The following is a 16,118-nucleotide window of genomic DNA, read 5'->3' as shown; positions in this document are numbered from 1 at the left end:
CTCCCTCTTCTTTTCCTCAAATTTGATTCACTGCAAGGAGCTCTGAGTCAATGAATATTTAAAGCGGAGCGTTATTCACAAAATCTTTATTTTATGCGGCCTACATTCACAGCCTCTTAGAGGATTTTAAAGGCTTTGGTTGTGAATCAAGCAGGGACGTGAAAACTGTTGTTCTAACAGTGAGCTTGCATTTCCCCTTTTCTGCTCTGCTGCTGTGAAAATCAGCCTGCTTGCTGTTCTTGCAATCCCAAAGAGCAGAAATGGCTCACCTGCAGCGACAGAACACATGCTTTATTCAGGTGATGTTTCATTCATTTGATGCTCCTGGCTGAAGTGGATGCAGCTGAGTCATTCGTCTCAGGTAAAAGGGGTTGCAGGCATAAATTAAACAGTCAGGTCGAGTGACAAGCAGGAAAAGGACTCGTAGAAAGGGAGCCAATCAGCAGCTTTGTTGCTCTGGAAGCTTATTGCTGAAGAAAAATGATAATAGAGCTGGAGTCTTGCAACAGGACCGATGCGATGTCTCCTCCTTTTTCTTTCTTTCTGTGTGACTACAATCACAACAATGACATTTTGTTCCCATGCCCAAAATGTGCTCCCCATCAGGTGTCTTCTAACTGAAAACACCTTCTTATTAAGCCGATGTGTCTTTGTTCTTTAGATTTGAATCTCCATGTCTCTGTTTTTTGTGCGTGCAGAGAAAGTGTTTGGGGAGTTCCTGAGCTGGGACCTGGAGGAGGCTTTGACTCACCTGCCTCTGAAGCCCGGCCATGCTGTGACACTGACAGTCAACATCAAAGTCAAGCTGGATTTCTCTGGTCAGGAGAATCTGCTGCAGGACCTCAATGACGGTGAGTGGACACTGACAGAGATCTGTAAGTGTTACCCTGCTGATTTAAAGAAATCAATGAAGAGGGTAACACATCGAAGTTAGAAACATAACTCACAGGGATGGGTCAGTTACCTGGTTGGCCTGTCTGTTTCCATGTTAGCTTGCAAATTTTGAACACTTTTAGACTGACTGCCTCGATATTCAATATGCAAAGTGATCCTGCAGACTTTTTAGAAAAAAACAGCAATAGGTAAAATAATACAAGGCTAAAAAAAAGTTAGAGGAAAGTAAAATGAAATACTTAAAAATATAATCATTACAATAAAATCAATAAAATAGGATCAGATAAATTTCACAAAAATGAATTACAATCATTACAATACAAATCTGTAAAGAGGATCAGAGAATTACCAGAAATATACAATAAAATACAAATAAAAATACAATAATATAAATATAAAAATACAATACAAAACCAATAAAATAGAATACAATAAAATTACAATACAATAGAAAATAAAAATACAATAAAAATACAATAATATAAATATAAAAATAAAATACAAATACAATAAAATAAAAATACAATAAAAATACAAAAAAAAATACTAATATATAAAAATAAAAATACAATAAAATAAAATACAATACATAAACAATAGAAATACAATACAAATGCAATAAAATAAAAATAAAAATACAATAAAAATACAATTATATAGCAATAAAAGTACAATCAAATACAATCAAATAAAAATACAATAAAAAAACAAATATATCAAAATAAAAATACAATAAAATAAAGTACAATACATATACAATAGAAATACAATACAAATGCAATAAAATACAAATAAAAATACAATAAAAATACAATTATATATAAATAAAAGTACAATGGAAATACAATAAAATAAAAATACAATAAAAAAACAAAATGAAAATAAAATAAAAATGAAACAAAAATAAAATAAAATAAAATATAAAAAGATAAATAAAATAAAATAAATAGAAATGCTGCTAAAACAATGGTCATAATGGTAATAATGCAGTCCAGGGTGTAAAGGAAATGACTCCAAGTTAAAAGCCAGATTAAAAAGGTAAGTCTTAAGTTTACTTTGAAAAACACCCCTTCTTGTGTCACTTACTGGTTGACTTTATTACTTTATAAATTCAAATAAGAATGCTTTCACAACTTGGTGCATTTTCATCCATTGTGGTACAAACACGTACGATGTCCATCTGACGCTAAGGATCCAAAGGAAGTTCTGTCAGCCCTGTGTACTCCATAGCTGATCCGTCCACTCTAGTCAATGCGTTGCAGTGCTTCACAAGAAGCATCTCCCCGCTTCGTTCTGCTAACACTCCTGTAAAGCTGAACACATCAGATGGACCTGGACAGGAGTCCGCCCTCGACAGTATATCAGATCATATAGACAAGAACTACTTATTGATGACATAACAGCAACATATCCTAGATCCACATTGACCACAGCTGGACTAGTTGTTGCTAACTGTGTATGGGTTACGGCACAGCAAAGTAGAACATAGTTCTGAAGATCAAACACATTAAAACCTGAGAATAAATGTTATAATTATGTAGCATACTCAGTCATGGCAGAAGCACAAAGTCTCTGAATGATATCCACATGAACGGTAGGTAAATCATGGAAAGAATTCAAACCTGTTCATGGTATGTTGTTCTCGTTGTTTCTGTTGTTATCATGAGATCTTGTGGAGATCTCGCGCAGTTAGTGATCTTGTGAGTCCAGCTGCTCCCGGCTGCATTGTGCTGCGCTCATTTCAAACACGGCTCCACTGCGACAAAGAAGTTTAAATGAGCATCAGGCTTGTTTTCACTTATATTGGCTATACATTGGCATAGCATGTGTTCAAATCAAAAGCAGTGTGAAGTTTGCCCCTACAGATTTGTTAGCATTTGTCAGTTCTTGCTTTGTGACATCCCTGGAGTAACTCTGTTCCTCTGTTCTTTCTGACGAGTCTCACTTCCATAGACATAATGAGTTACACAGAGGCTTCACGCCTCACTCATGTTTTCAAAAAATCACAACATCATGGTGCAGAATTTTAAAAAGCCAAACTGAAAGCTTTGTCAGGTCCTCAAGAGATCCTTGAGAGGAGACGATAACAACTTTTAAAACACTCGTTTGTTGAATTGGAGGTCGGATTGATCAATTCTGATGCCTTCCAGGATGTCGGGAAATCTGAACGCTGATTGGCTGTTGCGATTCAATGTCTCTCAAATTTGTCTCTCAAGTCGAGCGTTTTCATGTTGAACAGGTTGTTGGATGCACTCTCATGCAGATGTCTGTTTAAAGCAACAAAGACATTGTTGTCAGAGTCACCTCCAGTCAACATGGGATCAGACTTTATCACTCTGGTCACCATATACCATAATATGTTGCAAAGTTATCTTTTTACAAGATAAGATAAGATATTACTTTATTGATCCCCAGGGAAAATTTGGTTGTTGCAGCAACCCAGATATAAGTACAGAATAAATTTCAATATATAGTAAAATAAAATAAGATAAATAAAGATAATACAAATTTAAGATACAAATGTTACAAATCAGCATTATGCAGTCTGTGGCCTCCGTTGCTGTTTAACAGTCTGATGGTGGTTTGCACAAAGGAGAGCCTGAAGCGTTCAGTTTTGCACCGTGGTGGGATGATGCGTTGACTGAACTAGCTCCCCATCAGCCACAGCTCATCATGGAGAGGGTGAGAGGGGTTGTCCAGGATGGCTCACAGTTTGTCCATCATCCTCCTCTCCCCTCTCAGCCACTGACTCCAGACTGTCCAGTTCAAGACCAACCACAGAGCGGGCCTGCTTACAGAAATACAGCATACTTGTTTCATGTATGGTCAATGAAGCAGTAACATAAGCAAGACCAGCAACATGAGCTAGCAAGCCGCTAGCAGGCACGGCATGTTCTTCCTGCCTACTGCAAACTTCCACTTTCTTCCTGGAGCTGCCTTCTGTTGTCTTACTTCATCGTCCTACAGCAAGCGAATGCTCAGGTATAATGACACATGTAGTTTGGTCATGGTGTGGCTTACCCCTCCTCTGAGTCCCATCCCTGTTTGCAGTGTAATTTTGTTTTCTGCTGGTTCTGGAGTGTGTTCATGTACAGGTTGTTGCGTATTATCACCATGGATTTTTACCAGCTGCATGAGATTGTCCTGATATTTCTGATGATGTTAAACAGGTCAGACATCAAATGAGGTGCAAGTGTGCAAATGAGTGTTTTGGTGCAAACCACAGCTGGATCCTGCTCCACTTTTTCTGGGTCTTCTCCTCATATCTGTCTGTGATCTTCAGGCTTACAACAACATGATAAATATCCCTCATCCTCTGGGATGATAAATAAAGGGAGGGGATGTGAGTAAGGAGACATGATGGATGTGGTTTTATGTTGGGGTGTGTGACTGAGGAGCTGACTTAAAGTATTGTTTGAGTCACATGAGCTAAGTCTTGTTGTGTCTGCTGTCTTAATGGATGCTGCATCCATCCTGTATATTGCTCTGCGACAGAGGTGCAGCGAGGCCTACTGATGGGTCTTTGATGCTCCTGGCAGTCGTCCAGTAAGCCCAGAATATAAACCATCCTTTATTCTTTTTAAAGAAGCTGTGTTGTAACGTTCATGATACAACAGTGTGCAATAAACTGCACTTCTTCAACAAAAGCACCACCATTGTACAGTTTAACATTACGATTGAGACCTGAGACGTGTTTGGGCTCAGTCATACCTTAGCTGGATGCATGAGTCTGGTTCTGTTGAAGGTCTCTGCCTATCAAAAGGGAGGGTTTTTTCTTGCCACAGTTGCAAAATGTTGCAAAGCCCTTGCTCGTGGTGGATTACATGGGACTTCAACCAGATTCGTGTCAGGTCCGTCTCCGATCCGATCCGATCATCACCCACCGGTTGCGCTTTCAGAACACAGCACGGAGCAGGACCTCCAGACAGCTGGAGTCATGTGACCGAGGTTTCCCCCTGTAATCACTGAATCAAAGATTCTCCTCCTCCTCTCCTCATCCATGTTGTCTTTCTGGTCCTCTGAAAACCTCTGACCTGTTGACTCCAGGCCTGGCTCCGCTCATCATGACTTTGGTTTGTTGTTGTAGTTAAGTGAAATACGATCTGGTGATAACACAGAGTGTTTTATTCTGAAAATTAACCGGATGTTTTCATTTTGTTTTGGTGAAACCTGACTTCCTGTCCCGCTCCATCTGCTCTGTTGAGATTGATGCGTCGTGCTCCAGCATCCGGCAAGAATAGAAGTCTTGTGTATCTGATCCGGAGGACTCCGACCTGCTGGATCAGAGACGCTGCCGGAATGCAATGGAGTGGATCCAGTGGAAGTTAACACATTGACTAGAATTGAAACCTATCAGATCTGGTGCTGTGAGGGATCAGAGACGGATCTGGTGGAATTTGGCCGTAATCCCCAAATGTGGAAAATTGCCTGTGACAGTGACATCGTCTGAGCCTGTTAGATTTGATACAACATGTGTTACTACGTTTTGAATACATTTGCAGTTAAATATCACAACACCTGAAACAAAATACTGCAAATAATAACGGCTTAACATGAGTGTGTCGGCATCAGCATGGTTAGCATTGAGCTTATAACGTTAAATAATTTAACTCAACTCAGACTTTATTAATAGAGCACGTTTAAAACAACCAGAGTTGACCAAAGTGCTGTTCAGATCAGAAGCAGCATAAATGACAAAAATAACCCAAACAAAGTGAACAGTGGTATATTTGTCAGACCATCTTTTAGCTGAACCTGTGTCTGTACCGAATGCAAACATGAATGTTAATCCCCTGCTTTACATAGCGCTCCCTGCTTTACTGTAATTCTGGCTTCCTTATTCAAGATTCAACACTAATAGGATAGAGGTCCTAAGGTCCCTACACCTCCATTCCTCACCTGGCTCCTGACTTCCTCATTTCAAACTGTCGGATTTCCTCCTCTCTAATTCTCCTTCTTGTTTGAAAAAAAACAAACTCGTCTGACCTTCTCCCCCACCTCGAAGCCCGTTCATTGTGTTCCTTCTCCAGTCTTTCTCACTACTAATACTCAGCCCCCTTTCTTTTCCGTCTCCCTCCCGACCTCTCTGCCTCCTTCTTCAGACTGCTGAACCACTTCAGCTCAGCCTCTGTGTGCTGATAAATATTAATGAGCGATCAATATGGACTTGCTTCAGCAGCACAGAGGATTTTCTTTCTGTTTTTGTCTGTATATGCATGGGGATTCAGATGACTGAGAAGGTAAACACACAGCGCTGCATGTTTATCTCATTCCCTGTGACACAGTGAGGTCATTAAAGCAATACTTTTTCTATGTTTTAATTAGCTGAGCAATAATTGGGGCCAGGAATTAGGGAGATAAGACGTGGTTTGTCTAAACAGCAGCTCTGAATTCAGTTATTATGGAGACATTTAGAGGCACCGTTTTTGCTTAGCATAATTGATGTTATCTGACCCTTTGAAACATTCATGGTATTATTTCCGTCATGTTTAGAATACGGGTGAACTTGTTTATGTGAAGCCAGTTATTTGGCCTTTTATCTGACTGTCCGTCTGTGCGCCAGAAGATTAAAAAGTTCTGCCATAGTTGCTAATGAAGTTGTGAAATCTTGATTAATCTAGTCATAGCAGATACTTTCAACAACTGCTTCATAGATGCTGAACCACCACCATGTGATATAATATCTTTTAATCTGCCACAGCAGATTAAATTTAAGCGTTACATCGAACATTTAAATAAAAGCATGTGATACTACTTTCTTAAGGGATTGGGCCATTAGGCTATTTTGCCTAAAGTTAATTCAATCAATCTTTATTTATAAAGCACCAAATCCCAACAAATGTCATCCTCAGGCTCTTCCCAAACAGAGCAGGTCTAGACCGTTACAGTGGGAAAACCTCGGTCACATGACTCCAGCTGTCTGGCGGTCCTGCAGACGAGAGAGCACAGAGCCCGACTGCAGCTGATCGGAGAAAGACCCGGACATGGATCTGGAAGTAGTCCCATGTCAGACAAACATCTGCTGAGACCGGGTTGGAGAGAGGGATGATAAATCAGTAAGAGTTTTCCACCTCCTGTGTTTGGAGTTGAACCAGGCTGTGTTTTAGAAATGGACATCGCCACAGTAACATCATCCATTGGTTTTGCATTGCTGTGTTTCAGGCCTCAAAGTGACGATGGGTTGGTCAATGCTAATGAGTTATGCACAAAGCTGATCCTGTAAGAGCTTATAGGAAGAGCTTGCCTACATCTGAAGTGGGAAATTGAGGATAACAAAACAGGTTACTAAATCTGTCTTAATCAGTGTGGCTTGCCGTCTTCTCTGCTGGGGGGAGACGGCAATAAATGTAACTCCCATTAGAAACACAAATAAATCAACAGATAAACAAAGCCAGGTATGGGTGCAGACACCTGTACCTACATGTCGTTGCTTCAATATAAATGGAATACTTTAATTTCACCCACAGACTAAAGAAAAACCTAGTGTCTGATGTCATGTTTGGTAGATGGCTAACAGACCCTATTGGTTGCCAAAAGTGGCCATGCCCCTAACTGTACATCCTAAAGACTTAATTTTAGCAGAATTATGAGTGGTGCTGCTCCTCTGTTGTATTTTCAAACTGACACCAATTAGCTGTCTTTATACAAAGCAAGGCATAGTGCAAAGGAAGCACGCGTCTCAAACCCACAAACAAATAAAGAACAATAATGCACGTCTTTGTTCAATTTTGACATTTTCTTCATTCTTCATTTTCTACACAGCGGTGAAGAAAAGCATTAATCATTGCCTCTTGACATTGCACACAATATATCTGGATGACACATTGTTGCTTCTGTCACAGCTAAGTGGATTAATAGGAACTTAAAATGTGTTTATCAGTGCTGAAGTTTGTGCCGCACTGAGTCATACTTCTTTTTCAGGATGTTGGATTTATAAGGATATTTTACCCAGAGTCCCTTTTCAACCTACCTCTCATTTCTCAAATGGGAAAGTATCACTTGTGCTGAGCATCTCTGCAAGGTGCTTGTGGGATCATATAAAGCCATGTTGCTCAATGACTCTTTGACGGATGGGGAGAAGAAGTCACAGTACCAGGGCCCGTATGCACGTCCATCCATTACACAAACAGGACCATTAGTCTTAACGTACCGTTATGGAACGACCCATTTGGCCGTAGCGTTAGCCGCATGCATGACTGCAAATAATTGGCCAATTAACTAATTGCGCCATGAAAGTGAGGCTGGTGCAAAACGTCATATGTCCAGGGAACCTCCTGGAAAACCCTGATCCAACAAATTCAAACTGCACATGCCTACTACACATAAACAACAATAAACATGGTGAGTGGTACCGCTGTGACTGAGAGAAGATCAAGAAAAAACAATGTTTCAGCAGAAGAAGAAATGGACATTTGATTAGAAGAATATAGAATGAACAAACAGCTGTTATCAGCAAGTCAATCAAAGTCAAAGATAACAAACAAGGAGAAAGGGAAAGTTTGGCTTCAGATCTTGAACCGGTAAATGTGTGTGGTGTTTCTGACACACAGTAGAAGACCTACAAAATAAAATAAGAGACATGACAGCAGCTTTGTGCAACAAGCACCGCCACCAAGGTGGTCCAGGTGGAGGACCACCTGTCCCCCCACTGAAGGATGAGGACTTGTTAACGGAGTTGTTTGAGAAGGATTCACTTCATGGTATTGCTGGTAGGTTAGAATTATGTTGCGTCTCCTAAATCTAAATTTGCTGTTTATTTCGACATCTTCATACTTTTCCAAAGGATTCGTTCGATCCCTAAATATTTGTTGTATTCTCATATTTGGTCTTAAACGGTAACACATAAACACGATGTCCTTCATCCTTTAAACAGCCTAACAGGTGAGGTAATCCTGCTGTTAGCACCTGTAATGGTGGGGTCTACCTCCATTAAATGTAATGCTTTGTTGGGGCGTTAACCTGACTCATGCAGACCGCTAATTTATTTTTTTATCACCATTAGTACAAACGGCATGTTTTCATTGCAATTGCCGGACGTGCATACGGGCCCTGGCCCTTAATGGACAACTTGCTCAGCCTCCTAAACCCTTAGATGCATAAATCCCTGAAACCACCAACTTTTTTAAGACAGTGTTCCCACAATGAAGCCGGTTATTATGCCAGCCCATCCTTTTAACACTGGAAAAAACTGTATTGGCTCTCAGCAGCACAAAAGGTGTGACAGTCCTTTCACAAAAGAAACATTGCACTGTTTTGTTTTTGTCTGCATAAAGCAGCTACAATGCTTTCTAAACAGTTCTTACCATCAGTGTTATGTAGCACAGAGCAGAGCGCTCCCACACATTGTTGTGGCCCCAGCTGACAGACATTTATGGCTTATGTTAGTTAGCTTCTTCCGTCCTCCTCTCTAAGTAGTTCACTGCTGGTGTAACAGCACATACAGGTAAAACATCCTCAAACACATCCTCCTTAGTCATGTTCTATCATCTACCTTGTTTACACTGATTCTTCTGGCTCTCTGCCGCTGCTGCCAGCTTAAAGGTGAAATACAGGGCCAACATTACTGCCTTGAAAAGCTGGAGGAAGTTTGCTTTGAGTAAATAACAATATGAAAGGTCTGTTTGTTCAGCAAAAACAACAATAAACATTTGATTTGCTCAAAGGGAATCAGCCGGTATCTTTGCTGGTCAGCGTTAATGTAAAACCAGGAGAAAAGCCAGGCTGTCACTTTCCTTATGTCCAGTTTTTATGCTAAGCTAAGCAAATAAGCCACTGCATACTCATGTCAAACGACCACTGGTCACAGCAAATATCTGCAAATATAACAACAGAACTCATCTTAAGAAGATACAGTCCCTTTAAACTTTAATGATATAGTCCAATTGTTTCAGACTCAGGACTCAGTCTGATCTCATCTTAATCCACCATGAGCAGAGCACTTTGCAGCATTTAGCAAGTTACAGTGGCAAGGACAAACTAGTAGTAGTTGTAGCAGTTGGAGTCTGGCACGTCCACAGCAGCAGAGATCCAGAGGAACCTACGAGACAAGGGAGCTCAGGGACTCCAGAAAGGTCTATGGTTAGTAACTTTAATGGGACAGGAAGAGTTAAAGTAAGAGACAGGCGGACAGTGGAGAGAGAGAGAAAGACAGGATCCCAGTGTGTCAGTCTAAGCCTATAGCAGCATAACTAAGAGCTGGTCCAAGCCTGGTCCAGCTCTAACTATAAGCTTTATCAAAAAGGAAAGTTTGAAGCCTACTCTCAAAAGTAGAGAGGGTGTCTGTCTCCCAGACACTGACTGGTAGATGATTCCAAAGGAGAGGGGCCTGATAACTGAAGGCTCTACCTCCCATACTACTTTTAGAGACTTTAGGTACGATGAGCATCAGCTGCTCCTAACATGGAAAGTCTGAGATTGGATGTCAATATGTGGATATTTATGAACGTGGATGCATGCAAACAAATTTCTCCTCTTTGCCTCATTGAGAGGGTCCACACACGCACACACATGCACACACACATACACGCACACATGCACTATCTCTATCCCTCTGTTTCTTTCTTCACACCTTCTCCTTCTCTGTTTCCACAGCCTAAGGATAAATGATAGTGTCTGGGATGTGTGTACTGCTTGTACATTGTGTTAACATTAACACTTCTCTTTATTTGATTTTACTTTGAGCTTACATTTCAAGCAGCCTTTTTATCAATAAAGTTCAGCCCTCACTGTCCCTCAATCCGTTTAACTGAAGCACAAGTTCTGCACCTGATTCTCGTGCTCTGTCTGTTAACATTCATGTGTTATTAGTGCAGTTTTTCAGTAATCATGCTGTTTATTGTTCAGCCAGCACTTAAAAGCATGTTGTGGAGAAGGTCAATCCATCAGCCTGAACTGGTGAGTTGCCTGGCAGTACTGTACTCAATGTCCTTCATGTGTCAGCTGAAGCAGAAGGGGTGAATCAGACAAAGCCACAGAGAACAGTGCAGCAGAGAGGACAGTCAGAACACAGAGCCTGACTTATTTGCCCCCCAGATGAGTTTATCCCTCACTTTATAGTCCATCGAGCCCATGACACAACAAGTCGGGATCAGATGCCTGTGATATCATCACTCTAGACCAGGGGCTCCCAAACTTTTCAGTCCGCAACCCCTAAAATATTGGTGCCAAAGACTTGCGACCCCCACTGTCCCTCAAAGTGATTTAATGTGGCTTCATTTAGCTGGTCTGCAGAAAATGACCCTACCTATATGAGCATGTGTCTGTGTTTCCTATTAACCTGCTGCTACTGATGCTTTTGATAATTAACTGTTCACTAACTCTAAACTTAGGAGTCATCTGGAAACAAAAAAAGGCAGAAAACTCATTACATTTACTATTTTCAAGGTTTTATTTCAAGTTTAGCTACTATTTTTGTTGATATTTTTTACTATGATGGGTAAAATGTATTATTTTTAGATAACTCTAAAAAAAAAAAACATTCTGGAAGACATCTCACGACCCCCCATTTGTTTCTCGCGACCCTCAAGGGGGGTCTTCCTGCTCTAGACACATGGGCTCTGACTTACAGCAGACTGTATCATGTTAAATCATGTGAGGGGTCTACCTAACCCTCAACATGAACTTTCTGTTTATCTTTTAAAACCGCACCTTTTAGAATTGCACCAAATATTTGCATCTATAAAGTAAGTACTGTCCTCTGGCTGCACCTGACCCAGGGCTTTGTCAGTCAACCAGGTTTGGTTTGTTGTTAGTGTAGCTTCTACCTCAACTCAGCATGACCGAACTTCTGAAACAGCCTGCATGATTATCATACTTTACTTCAACTGTGGCTCTATTTTAAACACATGAAAGTTTAGTATGTGTTTGTGTTTTTGTGTGGATAATAACTACCATAAAAACTGTAATATGAGTCACTGTGGGGCATAAGAAGGAGTCTATCTTGGGGGCATCTCAGAGTGAAAACAGGTTTAACCGTCTTCCTGCAGGATCATTCCCATTGAGTTCATCAAAGTCCCCAACATGCAGCTTACCTCAATAAAATGACAGACAATCAATACACTGACTACAAAGACAGAATATAAATAGAAGACAAAACAACAACACGAGGACAGACTACAAAAGGGCTGACTATGTGAGTTCAACTAACTAAACTAAATATGGACAATAGAGTGGATAGATAAAACAGAATAAGTGAGGTAGCGCAGGATGCAAATATTGCAATATAATTACACTACCGGTCAAAAGTTTTAGAACACTCCAATTTCTCCACTTTTTGATTGAAATCAAAGCAGTTCAAGTCCATCAAATAGCTTGAAATGGTACAAAGGTAAGTGGTGAACAGCCAGAGGTAAAAAAAAAAAAAAAAAGAAGGTAAGATTACCCCAAACTGGAAAATAATACACATTTCAGAATTATACGAAAATACCTTTTTCAGGGAATAAGAAATAGGTTGCTGTTATGCACCCTGTGGAGGTGGTGGCTGACAGGAGAATTATGGACAAGCTGTCGTCTCTGATGGACATTTTTTATATATATATTCTTGTTGAAATTCTTGTACTGTACACCTTTTTGTTTGCTGCTGTAACTCCATGAATTTCCCCGTTGTGGGACGAATAAAGGAGTATCTTATCTTATCTTAGTCGAGCCTTGAAAGTTGGTAATCCCCATTACTTACAGGTGTCCCAACTTTCCTTGATTACTTATAACCCCCTCTGTCATGTTGGAACACACTGTGGTACCATACCCTCGTGAGCATCATTAGAACAGTCTTGTACTCCAGAAAGTAGTGGGTTGCTTAAGAAATGGCCAGAAAAGGGCAATTAACAATGGAAGAGAGTCAGACCAATTGAAATTGAAATTAAATTGTTTATTTGTTTTCATTTCAGAGCACAATAAAACATTGAACTTCATAATTTTCTATACAAAAATTGTGGTGTTCTAATACTTTTGACTGGTAGTGTATATTGAATAAATATTACAGCTAAAATATTGAATTAAAATAAATAGGCAGTATTATGTAAATAGTAAAACATAGAAGACACAGTGGTGGTCATTGTCCAGTATAAAGTGACATGTGACAGAGTCACAATTGTCCAGGATCAATCAGTGTGTGGTGGGACAGGTTCTAACTATAAGCTTTATCAAAAGGGAAAGTTTGAAGCCTACTCTTAAAGGTGACATATCACGCTTTTTTCATCAATATATATTGGTCTAAGAGGTCCCCAAAACATGTCTTTAAAGTTTATGCTCAAAAAAACACTTTGAAATCAGATTTTGGTCTGCCTGAAAAGCCCTCTTCTTCAGTCCTCCTCAGAACACTCTGTTTTCTCTCTGCCCACGCCCCCTCAGGAAGTGGATTTGGCCTCGGCTATCCAGCACGTTGATCTAATGTTTACATGTTGGCTGAATATACACGGCTGCTCACAAACCCGCGTTACTTCAACCCTCTGAATCTGATCCAGAATCTGATCCTGACGGAGAGGCGCCTGTAGCAGGACCTTTCTGAACGATTGGTCACAGATTTAGTGTTTCTTGTTGTTTTATTTATCAGTATGTAGACGTGTGTCTTGGTACACAGCTACGAGCATGTAGTTATGTGGCTATGCTAACTAGCGCTAGCACTTATCCATGATAAATAAAAATCATCCACTAGATCTTCAAATCTGCAGACGTGGGGAGTAAAACTGACCTCTACCAGAAAGGCAGCAGGACCTTTCTGAAGGATTGGTCACAGATTCTGTGTTACTTGTTGTTTTATTTGTCAGTATGTCGACGTGTGTCTTGGTACACAGCTACAGCTACAGCTACAGCTATGAACATGTAGCTATGCTAATTAGCGCTAGCACTTATCAATGACAAATAAAAATCATCCACTAGATCTTCAAATCTGCAGACGTGGGGAGTAAAACTGACCTTTGTGTTTATTAAGACAGCCTACAACTAGCATGCCTCCCTCCTAAGCTCCTTGTTAGCACACATGTGTGCAGGTAATGAAAGACGGGGGAGGGATTCAGTATTATTTTATACAGTCTATGGTCTGAACAAGCTCCGAGCTCTGACTCCGTGACAGACCGGATATTGTTGTTACGTAACAAAAACACGCAAGTCTGAAACGGCTCGTTTCACACACATTTACAGAAAGGTGGAGAAATCAGAACAGGGGCAGAATGGATTTTTTTCATTCTCGGGGGGGTTTGTAGACATGCCAGGGACACATATTTCAGGTAGAGAACCATTAAAAAGTCAATTTTGCATGATATGTCACCTTTAAAAGTAGAGAGGGTGTCTGCCTCCCGGACCCTGACTGGTAGATGATTCCAAAGGAGAGGGGCCTGATAACTGAAGGCTCTACCTCCCATACTACTTTTAGAGACTTTAGGTACGACCAGCAGGCCTGCATGTTGGGAGCGTAGTGTTCTAGAGGGGTAATAGGGTGCTATGAGACATGAAGGTGGACATGCTGTTGAACATGTGACCTGTCAGAGGGAGAAGTCACAAACAAATCATCAGGTTGATCATAAGGGCTGGAAACAGACAGGAAGTGACATTTCTGAGGCATGTGTTAGATTAAAGTCAAAGTGAAACAACACATTATTCATGTTACAGTATTACAGCTGAGTCATGTTAAACTGTGGATCTCTGCGTGCCTGACATACTGCTCTTTAAACAAAGCAGTTATTCAAAGATGATTTTCCTCTGACTTTAATGGAGCGTCCAGACAGACTGGAATGGCTTTCTGTAATGAGGGTAATGACTTGTTCAGATCTTTGTATAAGTAATGACAGATTTCTGCTCTTCACTTAGCTCCGGTCCTCTCCCCCTTTCTCTTAAAGTGATAGAGGCGTGATGATGTTATATCAATAGGCTCAGTGTTGCGTGTCAGCTCAGAATAACAGCGTGGTTTTGAACGAGGCACTGAGAGTTTGTGCTCTCATATAATGTGTGCCATTGTTTGAATTGGATTAATGGTGTGTTTGATGTCCAGGTGTGACACCAAGCCACAGTTCATTACATTCAATCTGCCATCTTTAGACGATAAAGTGAATGAGGCTGAAGTCGAGCAGTGTTTGGGGTTTGATTTGTGTTTCCTGCCTTATGCATCTCTTCCTTGAACACAGTTTTTAATGTTTACACTGCTACCAAACAGATTTCCATATTCATAAGATGGATCTGTTTTCCAGGAAAATCACACATCACCAGTGTCTCATAAAGTTTGTTTTTGAATTAATCCAGATATGAAACCCCTGATTTTTTCTGCTCAGTCTAAACTCAGGCAGCAAGGTGGCCACTGATCCAAATGCTGACTCCATCCAACTCTCACGAGGCCGTCAGACAGAGAACTAGACAGAAACTGATTGGAAGAAGGAGGTAAAGGAGGGAATGATTGTGAGCAATGCCATCGTCAATCACACCGCCCATTACTCACAGTCTCTGTGCCACGGGACATGCCGAGTCATGTCTATCTCCCAAAACAGACTGCGCTGCATAATGAAGGATGCCATTTATAGAGTCCTAAGTTTTTTCTGTGATTATGACTCTGTACTTCCCTGCCACCCTGAGTCCATGTCCAGTCCCACTTCTTACCTGTTTGTTTGATTGTTGTTCACAGAACTATTTTATTTTATTTAACCTTTATTTAACCAGATGAGAACCCATTGAGGTCAAGACCTCTTTTACAAGGGCAACCTGGCCAAGAGGTCAGCCGCACACGTTAAAGGTGACATATCACGCTTTTTTCATCAATATATATTGGTCTAAGAGGTCCCCAAAACATGTCTTTAAAGTTTATGCTCAAAAAAACACTTTGAAATCAGATTTGGTCTGCCTGAAGAACCCTCTTCTTCAGTCCTCCTCAGGACACTCTGTTTTCTCTCTGACCACGCCCCCTCAGGAAGTGGATGTGCCTCGGCTCTCCAGCACGTTGATCTAATGTTTACATGTTGGCTGAATATACACGGCTGCTCAGAGACCGCGTTACTTCAACCCTCTGAATCTGATCCAGAATCTGATCCTGACAGAGAGACGCCTGTAGAAGGACCTTTCTGAAGGATTGGTCACAGATTCTGTGTTTCTTGTTGTTTTATTTGTCAGTATGTAGACGTGTGTCTTGGTACACAGCTACAGCTATGAACATGTAGCTATGTGGCTATGCTAATTAGCGCGAGCACTTATCCATGACAAATAAAAATCATCCACTAGATCTTCAAATCTGCAGACGTGGGGAG

General features: G+C 40.7%; 1 protein-coding gene across 5 annotated transcripts in view; it reads left to right on the top strand.

Annotated features, from left to right (window-relative positions):
* The window catches only part of trappc9 (trafficking protein particle complex 9), a 388,126-nt gene that overhangs the window by 125,209 nt on the left and 246,799 nt on the right, over positions 1-16,118 (top strand). For all 5 annotated transcript variants that reach the window (XM_034704883.1, XM_034704882.1, XM_034704884.1 and 2 more), the window contains one exon: positions 699-851. In XM_034704883.1, coding sequence (XP_034560774.1) covers positions 699-851 — 153 coding nt within the window. The remainder of the gene's footprint in view (positions 1-698; positions 852-16,118) is intronic.

This window comes from Notolabrus celidotus, chromosome 16, assembly GCF_009762535.1.
Source record: "Notolabrus celidotus isolate fNotCel1 chromosome 16, fNotCel1.pri, whole genome shotgun sequence".
Classification (NCBI taxonomy): Eukaryota; Metazoa; Chordata; class Actinopteri; order Labriformes; family Labridae; genus Notolabrus; species Notolabrus celidotus.
The sequence above is the reverse complement of the archived record's forward strand: the minus strand, read 5'-3'. Positions and strand labels throughout refer to the sequence as shown.